The sequence below is a fragment of the Montipora foliosa genome, chromosome 6 (genome assembly GCF_036669935.1).
Source record: "Montipora foliosa isolate CH-2021 chromosome 6, ASM3666993v2, whole genome shotgun sequence".
NCBI lineage: Eukaryota > Metazoa > Cnidaria > Anthozoa > Scleractinia > Acroporidae > Montipora > Montipora foliosa.
In genome coordinates, this window is record NC_090874.1 from 41,507,093 (window position 1) to 41,519,592 (window position 12,500).

General features: G+C 39.2%; 1 protein-coding gene across 6 annotated transcripts in view; it reads left to right on the forward strand.

The window, feature by feature from the left end:
- Positions 1 to 4,135: 4,135 nt before the first annotated feature.
- Positions 4,136 to 12,500, forward strand: part of LOC138009084 (tachykinin-like peptides receptor 99D) — a 12,252-nt gene continuing 3,887 nt past the window's right edge. Inside the window, exon 1 of one of the 6 annotated variants that reach the window (XM_068856393.1) lies at positions 4,136 to 4,178. Coding sequence is in view for 3 of the 6 variants with exons in the window: in XM_068856389.1 (XP_068712490.1) it covers positions 7,997 to 8,081 (85 nt within the window). In the remaining 3 variants the exon portion in view is untranslated. Of the gene's footprint in view, positions 4,179 to 7,595; positions 8,082 to 9,268; positions 9,485 to 9,532; positions 9,671 to 11,507; positions 11,616 to 12,446 lie in introns of those variants that run through there. The other 5 variants (XM_068856389.1, XM_068856392.1, XM_068856390.1 and 2 more) reach the window with 5 other exon arrangements.

The following is a 12,500-nucleotide window of genomic DNA, read 5'->3' on the forward strand; positions in this document are numbered from 1 at the left end:
GACCTGGCTTGAGCCTGCGATCCAATCAACAACTAGTCCCGGGTCAGCGGTCAAATTCAATAAAACAGCTGACCTCGATAAGGTCTAACTTGAGCCCGCGATATGGTTACCTGATAATGGTCAGCGGATACCTTGTTTTGACGGATGTCAATTGACCATAACATTGATGTCCAATATCAAAGATGTATGCTCTAAACTAGCTAGAGTGTAAACTGGAGTATTGCCTCCTCGATGAGCTTTAAACTTGAGCCCGTGATTACGTGATACTGGTCACATTGGCATACATGGAGGGGCGGACGGACGGACGGACGTACGTACTTATGTAGGGACGTTCATGACGTCATGACTATAAAACCAAATTTTCTCACATGGATGGGTTACCATATTTTCTTAGCTATGGTGCTCCGCGCGCGCGGAGCTCCGCTATCACCTCGTTTGCCTTTTTTTTTTTGTTCTTATCACATTTTGACGTCATCTGTAATCTATTACTGAACAGACGCATGCATGGTAACATGGAATCTATTTGTTAAACAGACATTTGATTGAAGCGTCCGCTTCACTTGAATATTTCTATGGCATCTTTCCATGTCTCAAGCACCTTCCCACACACCTTTCTGCTCTTCAGAGTGTCTTTGAATATTAGGAGAGGACGACCGACACTTCTCGGAGCCTCTGTAAGTTCGCCAAAAAGGAATGCCTCAACACGTCGATCATTGGCTTTCCTGGTTAGCATAATCTCGATGTCTGTATTGGCTCGATCCAGCACTTCATCATTTGTGATGAAATCATTCCATCTGATTTTGAGAACGGACTTTGGTGTCTACTGGACAGTTCAGGTTCGCTGGCATATAGCAATAGAGGAATGTACACATTGCTTGGATACATTAAATTTCTTCTTTACTGTTAGGTTCCTACCCTTAGCCTGCCCATGGTACATGACGGAGCCTGAATCCGTGCAGTTATCTCTTCATCTACCTTGCAGCCTTTGGTGACATTATTATAACGTCCGAGGTATTTAAAGCGATCCATTATTCTTAGTCCATACCCGTCTACGCAGAAGTCAACCTGTTCACCCACACATAAAGTTTCTGTTTGTTGATTCTGGGACCCATCTGTTTGGGGGCTGAGTGGAGGCGACGAGCGGAGAGTGTAGCGCTACTCCATCCTTCTTGAATTTCGCCAATGTCGTCCACATATACTGAGCTTCTCTCGTGTATTTAGTGAGCAGCTTGGTCTTAGATTTCAAGCGTCTTTGGTAAAAAATGTCACCATATCGATCGCATCTGAAACGCACTTCCAGGTTTAATATCGTAGTGTGGGTTTAGCCTTCTTAAAGGGAAAGTAGAGCATGATCACTGCAGATATCCAAAACAAGGTAGGAGAACGCTTAGACCCTTGCTTGACGCCACTGTTGTACTCAATTAATCTGGAAAGCTTTTCATCAATGCACAGTCTAGTATGCACTCCAGAATATATATGCTCACAGAGACAAATTCTGCAGGACATCCGACCTTTCCTAAGATCTTGCTGAATCCGACGCTCTTGATTCACACAGTACAAGTCTTTCCCAAAATCGATAAAGGCGACGGAGATGTTATGTGACTGTTCTCTGGCTACTCTTTTTCATTGTCTGACGTAAGGTGAATATGCCATCAGTTGTGCTTCTGTCTCTCCTGTAGCTCACCTGACTTAGAATTATAGTAAACTTGATCTGCCAGACGTTGAAGGCGCTGTAGTGCAACGTCCGCAAAAAGAGATTTGACACGGTAGTTGCCACATTCCTTGTGGTCGCTTTTTTGAAAAGATGTATATAATAGCGTCAATCAAGTCTGACGCTAAGTTTGAAGATATCCAGAACAACTTAAAAGATGGTTAACAGGAATGGCGCCAGAGTACGGCCACCATGATCTAGAGCCTCAAGCAGTATTCCATCTGGACTTGCACTTCTTAATAGCTCTTTGAATCTTTTCTAACCTAATTGGCTCATCAACAGGACATTTGCATAATGACGCCATTTGACTATAACTCCCAGAATCATTCAGGTTTTGCTTGTCTCTGGCTAATTAGGTCTATTTTTATTTTTACCAAGCTGGGAATACAAAATTTAACTAAGAATAGAAAAACAAACTGAATTCTGGTAGTTGGAGTCAAATGATGCCATCGTGAAAGTTGCTTATTTCGCCAAGGATGCTTCAGTTAACATTGGTTGCCAGGTTTAGAAGGTCGTCAAAGTGCTCGACCAATCTTTCCTAGTGTTCTCTAGAAAAGAGAGAAGAGCGGTACTCTTTCCTGTCGTAGGTGCGAGGTTTTAAGGACACAGACAGCGTTGATAGTGGCATAACATTCTCTGAGGATTCTCCTATTTGGGCACCTTCGCCCTTCATCACTTCTTTGCTGAAGCCAATTGTTCTTAAGCTTCCTGTTCTCTTCTCTTAGAGCTTTCCTCTCACCACTCAGTTTCTTATCTTTATCAAGGCTCTGAATCTTTTCACGATTACCTTTAAACCAATCTTGACATCTCTTTTTCTTGCCAGAGACGCGTGGTGTGCACCCAGGCTAGAGGTGGCAAAGACAGCGTATTCCTTCTCCATTCTAGAATGGCTACAAGCCAGGTCTTACTATCATTCCCCAAGAAAAGACCCTCAGGAAATTCGCCAGAATTGACTCATCAGCCATTGTAAACAAAAGGAGCCTAAAGAATCCAAATTGTGTGTTTTTGCCATTTACTGTTTGATATTTGTTTGTTACTTGTTTTCTGGAGGTCTTCGATCTTCGTCTCCCCGGTCTTCCGCTTTTGCACGCACACAAAAAGGGGGGAGGAGGGTTAAATAGGTCATGTTTTGGTAAAAAACCAGCATTTCATAATAAAAACTCGTTCAAAAACAGTACACGTATGTATTTCTCCACTCGGTAGGTCTTTATCTTTAGCACAAGTTCATGACCTTGAAGCTTTTATTTCTGGTTCAGAGCTTGGGTTAATTTCCTTATTTCGATGTAACCTACGTAGCTCGTGCATTTTCCCGCGCGTGTAGCTTCGATCTTATTTTTGACCATATTTGGGCATAAGATTGGTGTCCTAAAATCCCCAGCTTTGTTCCAAGGAAAAGAGTTGCGAGTTACACGCTTCGAGGTCACGTGCTTCTGCTTTAGCGTATAGCCTGTCGCTGTTTTAGTTGAGCGGAATTGCGCATTATCAGGTTCTAGATTTTCCGCCAAACAGGTAAACATACCTACGAAAAGAGGTAAAGAAAATAGAGAAACAAGCAAAGAGGAAGAGAAACAAAAGCTTTCTTTTGAAAAATCTAAAAGTACAGAAACCATGGATCGATTGCTAATGACTCCCAGCTTTATCTCAGAGAGATATTGGGTACTTTTCGGTCTGGGAAACGTTTTTCTTTTTTTGTCAGGTTTGACTTTTTTGACACAGCGTCGTACAATTGTATTTTTTCTGCTCTCACCAAATGTTGTAATTGCTATGACTTTGATTGCCAAATAAGTCAAGCTGTCATCGCGAGTTGTTTAATATTTCCAATGCCAAGCTCAACAAAGGAGTTGTATGTCTTTAACCGGCAAACTAGGCTAAATACATAAGAGTCCGAGTTTAAAATACTACTAGAACTTTGTCCTTCATTTAGGAGCTGAAATCTTGGGTTTTGCTTTTGTTGACGAAAAAGGGTCGATTATTTAAACAAAGTGCAGCTTGTGCTTTCCGAAACCGGGCACGTCACAAGTCCCTTTTCTTAATTAGACCTATTCCAATTTGTTACTGAACAATGAACAAGGGAGAGTACTTATCTACCGGAGACTCCTCACTTTTCAAGGGTTTTGAAACTATAAAGGTTGCTAAAACATCATGCGAATTGATCATCTGTGAAAGCATAGGATGTGCAACAAATTTGCAGTTGAGCATGTCATTTTCACTCAGGTTAAAATTAACATTGACCCGTACTTAGAATACAACGTATTTGTTTTTACTATTCTTCTCACTCTATTGCTCACTTCAAACCATTCTGATAATAACGGCACCGAAAATCGTTGCATAAATTAACGGTAGCTAAGCTCAAGCCACTGACATTGACACGCTAATTGCGAGCAGAACATCCTCGAAGACGTGGTGTAAAGATCACGAAAGCGGCAATACAAATTTCACGTAATCGTTTATACAAGGCGACTCGTTGGTAAGTTTTTTTTTCAAATTTCTCTTTAAAGCTTAATTTTATTTGTTTTCGAAAAACGGTTTCTAATGGTGTCTTAAACTGTGGAATTTATAGGTAAAAGTGTACAAAGTGGTATTGTTTTTGCTCACCCATTAAGCACAGTGAAGTCACATATTGAAGGACTTTCAAGCGAATGCCCAGCTTTTACCTTTGCCGAATGATGGAGTTGGCTCAATTTCATCTTTTCTTTGAATCATACGTTGAAAACGAAACGAAATACCATGATTTAAAAAAAATGTGAGCTGACGTTTAGGCAGCGTTGTCGGATGTTCGCTACCGAACAAAGACTGCGGCAACCGAAACTTAACGAAGTGCAGCAGGGGAAGGACCAGGGGAAATTAGTTCGTCATGTCGGGTTTTTAATGCAACAACATTCTTTTCCATGAACTTTCACTGAAAATAGGCCAAACGTGGAATTACTTATGCTATACCTAATACTGGAATTCTTTACATAAATGTACTGTTCACTGATACCCTTAAAAGCAGCTATGGTAGATTTTGATAAATTTGGATTTTCTTTTTTCCGAAGCCGACTGGAAATTGCCCACAGCCTGAAATCATGATTACTTTGTTCGAAGAAGAAAATATGGTTTTTTTTCCGTGTCGGTAAAAGTCTTTCCCGTCACTCCCCTGCGAAGTATTGTCTTTGAGCACAGAGTCAGACTCTTCTGCGCGTATTTTGTTAGGTTTGAGGGGGTAGTGGAAATGCGTAAATTTCTCTGATGGGCACAGGAGAATATTTAATTAACCTGCAATGGCGTCGAAGTCATTGAAACGCAAATGGCGTTTTGGTGGGTCTTTAAACAAAATATACATTTATGGAGCTCAAAAATGGAACGTCAATAGGCCTTTTTTGACACATTAAAATCCAGCTTTAAAAAGAGGTTTGAGGACAAAGACAAAGAAAAGTGGTGATATGCTAATATTGTTCACATTCATTCCAATGTGTTTCTATTGTTTTTGTCCTCACTGCCTCACTATCAAGCTGATTATTTGATATTTCGAAAATGGCCTATTGAATAAACAAGACAGGCGGTGAAAAATAGATATCTGGAATCTTAAAAGCGACGAGTATAAATGGACTTCCAAAACAATCTTTCGCCCGTCGAGCCGTAATCAAAGTGAGCTGTACAATCTCCGATTTTTCGGAAAGACAAACTCAGATGCTCGCAAAAACCAACTTCGACTTTAAAACCCAAAAAAACAAAGTCCGATTTAGAAAAAAAACTAGGATGTCGCTTAAAAGCTTTCATAGCTTCCGTAGGTTCCTTAATGTTATTTCTTTTGTTTACCATAAATGAAGGACAAATGCCGGTCACTCGAAAATAACAGTACAGGAGAATTGAACGACAAAATTTGAAACAAAAAAAGACACCCCGACCCCGACCCCGACCCCGGTCCCGCGTTTTGGCTACTATCAAAAACTCTACATTCATTAACCATTTCTTTTGCTTTTGTGCTTGTCAGCATTGTGATTTGAGCTAATTCGCAAGTCTGTTTTGTATCACATAGATGTTTAGATTTTCAATTACAATTTCTGTTTTGATTGGCCCCTCAACCTCATGATTGTGTAAATAAGTTCACCGTGAAGTCAAAATGGTACGTTTCTCAGGAGCCCGACATTTTTCGTGTTTTTACGATCTTTCGATGAGAATTCGATTCAGAGTTATATAAAGAAACTATGTTATTTTTTTCTTCATGTCTTTTGACTTGTCTTTTACTGTTAACTCCCAGCCTTTACGGTACTGTTTGGTGCAAACGTAAAAAAAGGCAATATAATTTTTTCACCTGGCATCAGATTAGACTGAAAAGAAAAGTAATTATGAAGTGAAAACAACATCTTCAGACCTTCTTAAGTGTGCGCAATAAAAGTTTGCTTAGTGCAACTGCAACACATGCATGACATGCATGAAAACATCCGTCAGAGCATTTTGCAGTTAGTTTTTTGCAGACTGTTTAAAGAAGAAACGAGTGAGTTTTACTAACTGGCGTGTTTTGTTATCTTTAAGCTGAATTTATTACCAAACCTTAAGGAACTAAAAGACCTCAAAATGGGACAGGACATTACAAAATAATTAAACGTGTGAACGTGTGAGCCAAAGGGCCTCTGCTGGCACGACGTCTCGGTGACCCCTCAAACGGTCTTAATGACCCCCCTCTTGAAAAAAGTAACTGGAACGCTGCAGTTCTATACCACGTAACTCAGCGCCTTTTGCTTTTGAGTAACACGTACCACAGGTAGCCCACTGTACGCTCCCGGGGCGTCTAGATTTTTTTCCGGGTCGCGCTCTGACTGCGCATGCGTAAGATTTCTCTGTCTCGTAGAGGGCACTTCAAGTGGTATTCGAACTCGGTATCTTTTCCTTCAGAGGCAGTCGTGATGACCACTAAACCACGCGGCAGATTATGGGGGAAATATGTATTAAAGAACGGTGTGCTTGACCGGAAACGAGTTTTTGTGTTTTCGTTGCACGCAATGCAATATCCGGTGATCGTATGACAACGTAACAGATATCGTGATTTTATGATTCTTCCAGTGTTGTTAAGAAAAAGTATTAAAAAAGCATCTGTTTTCTGGTTTTGATGGGAATCAATGCCGTTAACAACAGTTTTAAATGTAAACAAATATCCACGATCGCACTTAACCCTATCATTGGGTTACGGAATGTGGACTGTGGACTTCTGACTACGGAATTGAAACTGGATATTTACCAAGATATTGGAACATCAAAAAAAAACCCCACTGAAATACTGTGAACTAGAGGAAGTCGGCTAAAATCCTTCGAACAAAGGGTAGGGCCCCCGTAGCCTCTTGTTACCTACGTTCCCATTATTGTTACTGGAATACCACTTGGCCGGGCAGGTTAAGGTTTTTATTACCCGGCTAGCAAGATCCGTCGACAGTTCCTAAAAACAAATGTCTGGGTGATGTGGTAGCTGACGTTAGCGCCAGTTAGGTTTGCATCGTCGGGTATAACAGTGGATATTAACATTGAGTTTTCAATACAATGGGTAGGAGCAAAAAAGGAACCCCTTATGAATTTTGGCCAAGAGAAAGAACCATCGGGCGGGCGCGCTTGCATTTTTACGATACATCATTTGACTCCCCTCGAGTGGTCGAGCAGATGAAATTCTCACAGCGCTCCTTGAAATTTATGTATATTGAACCTTAAATGCACTGTAAATAGCATAAAATATTCTGCTTTTTAGAGCATTCAGCACGAAACCATCGTTGAACACCCCTGAATAAACGTTCCGTAGATCGAAACAAAATGTAGCCAGCTTTATCACAAATGGTTATGAATACTGGCGTCCTGATAATTTGAAGACATTTTTTTTCACAAAACATCAAGAATTAAGTCGAAAAAATAAAATCAATATGGCCACTCCCATTTGCTCTAGATGGTTTTCTCATGTCCTTACCAACAGGTTATTTATTTCAAATTTGCTTATTCAAGTTTAAGCCTTTTTAATGTCGTTTCGCGGAAGTTTACTGACCGAGCTTGATATCCATATCATACACCAGTTTTGCTCAACATATAATAAAGGCATAAAAAACGCGAGGTTGTTTTCAAATGGTCCAGCACTGCGAGTTCATATATTCAAGACAAATTTATCAGCAAAGTATGACATACGTATTATGGAAATTAAAGTAGTGATTTTATTATTCATTGAAAATACTCGGAACAGCTCCCAGAAAAAAAAAAAAAAACGTCTCTCATTCAACAACTTTATGCACGCAGGAGCCACCGAGTTCACGCAACAGGGCATCTTAACCAATGGGAACAGTGTGGCTCGTTTCTAAAGAACTGACTGTGATGTTACGCCGATACGTAGTGAAACTCGAAATTTTGAAACAAGTTGGTAAGGCTAATTAACCGGCACAGTAAAAAATATATTTGTGAGCTGAGAATTCCAGCCTTAACCATGCATTCGTCAGAGCGAATAACAATTAGAACAGTAATTGTTTGTTTTGTTTGTTTGTGTTTTTGGAATACAAAGGATTTTGAAGTTGTTCGTAAACAGACTGATAAAACTGTCAGAGCGTATGCAGGGACGTCAAGGCAACCATGTTGTTAAACTAATTTTAAGGGAAATGAACTCTACTATCAAAACAATAATTATTTACCACATGAATTCTCTGCCTTTATCAAATGAATTATCTAGCCAAATGGCAAATTGTGAATTAAAAATGGACGCATATCACAGTAAATATAAAACCCTCATAAGAAACTAAAGATACGATTTTTATCGCAATGTTATACAACTAGTACTGAGAACAGCCTGTTGTGTTACTGTTTTTCAATGGAACATATGGACTTACTTTGCACAATGCGGCTGTATATCTTCGCTTCCAAAGTAGAGCCAATTGTAAATGATAATTACTTCATGGATAAGAAAATCAAAGGGCTTTCAGCACAGAACTTTTCTGCAAGCTGCTTGACACTTGATTTCAGGTAAAGCAATGGCAACTAGCCAAATACACACCACGACGGAAGACGATGGAAATGCGTATCTTAGCAGATGGTGCCACTTTGATCTCTCTTCTAATAACCCTCGCGCGTGGCAAAGACATTTAGTGCCGATAACATCAAACAAATAATGTGGCACAATAGGTCGCAAAAAATGCCACTTATGAACCAACCAGAACTTTACTTAAATTATTTGCTGTTTAACGATCAGAATAGAGGAAGGAAGTAATTTAATAAAACAAGCATTGACTCACGCAGAACACAAAAAGGCAAGGAGGTTTTTCATGATCGCTAGTTGCTTCTAAATTAAGGGTCGACATTTCTTTAATTTCCTGTGAAGTTTGCTGAAAAGAAGACCTCGACTGTCCGACGTTTCGATAATACTATCATCATCATTATCAAAGCAAAGTGACTCTTTCTGTGTATATTGAACTGAAAGAACAAAATGGGAATACCATGTAATCGACCTTTTGTTTCTTTTATGATTATGTAAATAACTTAGCACGGAAGGAACCAGATTGCACACACGTGGCTACGACTTGCCTTGTTTTCATGTGGTAGCCATCACGGCATCCTAAACTGTTATCATCTCAAAAGGTGGGATCTGGAAGGTGTTTACCATCGGACATTTTTCAATTACTTGTGTTTCACACACCTATCTTTGAAAAGAAAAAAAAAAAAGAGACGCGGTACTTCAAAGAATCGTCAAAGTACTTGCCCGTTCAAGAGGTCAACTTTAGACTCACGGTGGCCAACACAGTCAAACAAACTTACACACGCTGATTGGACAAAATGGTAAAGTAAAATTCGTTTTTATCACTTTACAAGAATAGCAGCAACGTCCAGTATTCGCTTTTAATGGGATGTTGTAAAGGCGGGTTCCATGTATCCCATATGTTTCGGTAATATTACCACAACAGAAGTTAGTCCGAAATGCTTGCATGAAAATATATTGGAACTCCCGTCCAGTTCAATTCTTAGGTAAGTTTTGCGTCAATTTTTAGTAAGGAAAGTGCTCAGTTTTTTATTCTATGCTCAACCGGCCTCGAGTAAGGTGCAAAAACTCAATGTTTTTCAAAAGTTAAAACTTTAGTAGCCAGAAAAAATACGCTCAGCACTTCAGTATAACGTTAACTTTTCAAAAGAGGCTGAGCTATCTTTCTTTATGTTATTTTTAACTCGAATGACCGCAAGTTAACTGCAGAGTTCGTTAAATTTTAAAAATATATTGATTGAGAAAGACATCAGTATTTGCTTGGTAAGTTAGGGTTTAATGCATTAAAGAATACGCTGTCCATGGAAGCTTGGTGTCCATTTGACAGTTCAGTTAAAAAAGACAGTCTTGCTGAAGTTCCTTTCAAGTAACCAGGTGCTCTTCTTTTTAATTATTGGCTCTTACTGACGAAAACTAGTTCGGCTTGCCTCAGGAAACTTAGCTTTTAAGATAATTTACCTTTAAAAGCCAGTCTTAGATAATTACGGACGAGGAGGGATGCGTTGAAGCCTGTAAACCATTTATTCTTTTTTGAGAAACAGCCCGGCTGGATCAGTTGGCACCGTGCGATCATTTCAAGTTATTGACGTTTTGTCAACTTAAATTCAATAAGTTAAGTGGAAGTTTCCCAAAATGGGTGTCATACTAAATTTCGGCGAAGACAAAAGCATACAATGCCAACAACAAAGGCAAAATGTCTCACGAAAAATAAACAGAGAGTAAAAAAAAAATTAACGAGATCGTAAAAGACGAAAACGTGGTCAGGATTTTTTTGCCGCATTTTGAAAACAAGCAATAAAGGCACGAACGCCAAATGAATGCTGATTTCAAAACTAATCGAAAACTTGCCTGGCAAATACATGATGGAGCGAAAACAATATACTATAGTAATTTCACTTACTTGGAGATCTTTGAATAGAAGAAAAGGACATGTTTCAAGTCTTTTGCGGCCAAGACATGAGCCGCAGCATCAAATCAAAAGCAAGACAGGAAAAGGAGTTTTTGAGCTATGTAAACAATTAACAATTTTATCAAGGTTACCGTATACTTCAGATCGGCAATTTTCTTCAAATTTGAATTTTTCGGTTAAAGTAATTCTAATGTAAAAAAGAAATCATTCAAAAATATTAAATATTGGCGGAGAAGTGACGGTTTACGTTTTGGCCGAAAGTAAAAATTACCCGTCTGATTGACAGTCTTAGCGCTGTTTTCTTGAATCATTTCTTTTGAAGCGGACACTTTAAATAGCTAAAACTCAAAGGGAATTTGTTCGATTGCCTCCAAATTTTGATAGTGGCTAGATTAACATATAAACAACAAAAAAGTGTCTGCGAGTTTTTTATTTCAAAATAATTTTTTCTCTGCGAGCGATTTGTGTACGAACACTTCACATTTTTTTCATACTATTTCGAAAACGTTCTGTAACTTTTCACTGCAACTGAGTATTAGTGTTTTGGATCGGGAAACGGAGGAACAAAACAAAATAGCGAACAGCAAAATTTGCTTTGACTTGTAGCTTTGAAAAGGTGATTCGGACGCTCGCATTTAGAGGTGAAAAATTCAACAATTCATTTAATTTCAAAATTCTTGATATAGTTTGATAGCCAGCTCTATAAGCTCTAATTTGATATAGAGGTTTATAGGTATCTACAGTTTAAACCGGACGCGTTACATCGCTCGGACGCGAGACACCCCTGAAGGTATACGGTAACCTCCATGTCCACCTGGGAGTATTGGAAACGGCCTTAGTAAGATGAAGTTCAAACGAGACAACTTGTCTACAAGCCGGGTAAAAAGAGACGAAATTCGATTCTCTTGTTCAAATAAAGGACAAGCCTTTAATATAACAAAAAATAATCCTTGAACAAGTGGAAGACAGAACTAACTCAATTCTCCTTCCGTTTTTGCTCACTCAAGTGCCGATTATGTTTGGTAAGTTATTCTTGTTGATGATTGTATGCATATCAAGGCATTCAGCAACTAAAAGCCCTCAACTGATATGCACAACTAAATGAGCAACTCCTCCTTCGTGGTCATCTTCAAGGTTAAACATGCAAACTACAAACTTTTAGATGACAACTTGCACCACAGCCGTCCATTTGTTGGTTACGCGATGTTCTTCGGGTAAATAAACCCTTAAAAATTTAAGCGCAGAGCTCGAAGGTTTTACTCGATTAGCTCGCAACACCGACATTTCAACGAGAAGTCGTTTTCTAATGTGCCGAAAACATTGCATGCTCGGATCCTGGTACAAATAATTGCTTAATTGCGCCGAAAATTGATTGAAATCAGAACGACGGTGACTATTATATGTCGAGTATCGAGAAATGTTAGCCTTCTTACTTGGTTTACACTAAAAAAACAAAAAAAAAAAGATCACTATAGCCACTGTTTCTACAAGTGGAGAGTTCAAACATTCGCCTAAAAGCTCGTTTTTTTAGAAAAGGTTCGCTGCTCGCGAGATAAATTTTGATCAAGGGCGTCTGTTTCGCTAACAAAACGGATTGTTATTTGGTGTGAAAACAATTGTATGATCTCGGCTCGCCATTATTTTGTTTAAAATGTGGAAATGAGATATATGCTCTCTCCCGGCTCCCCTTTGTCATCTTTGGCTTAATCCGCCCAAGCAAAGTAGAACTTAAAATTCGTTTGCCTCTAATTCGGCTTTTCCTCAAGCAAACCAGTGGCAGAGTTATTTATTGAAGTCACTGATAATTTCAGATTGAATTAACCTCTCAAGTTTTCTCCGGCATGACCACATTACTTCTCTCCAACTTCTCTCCAGTATAAGCACGTTACCTTCTTCATTTGTTCAAC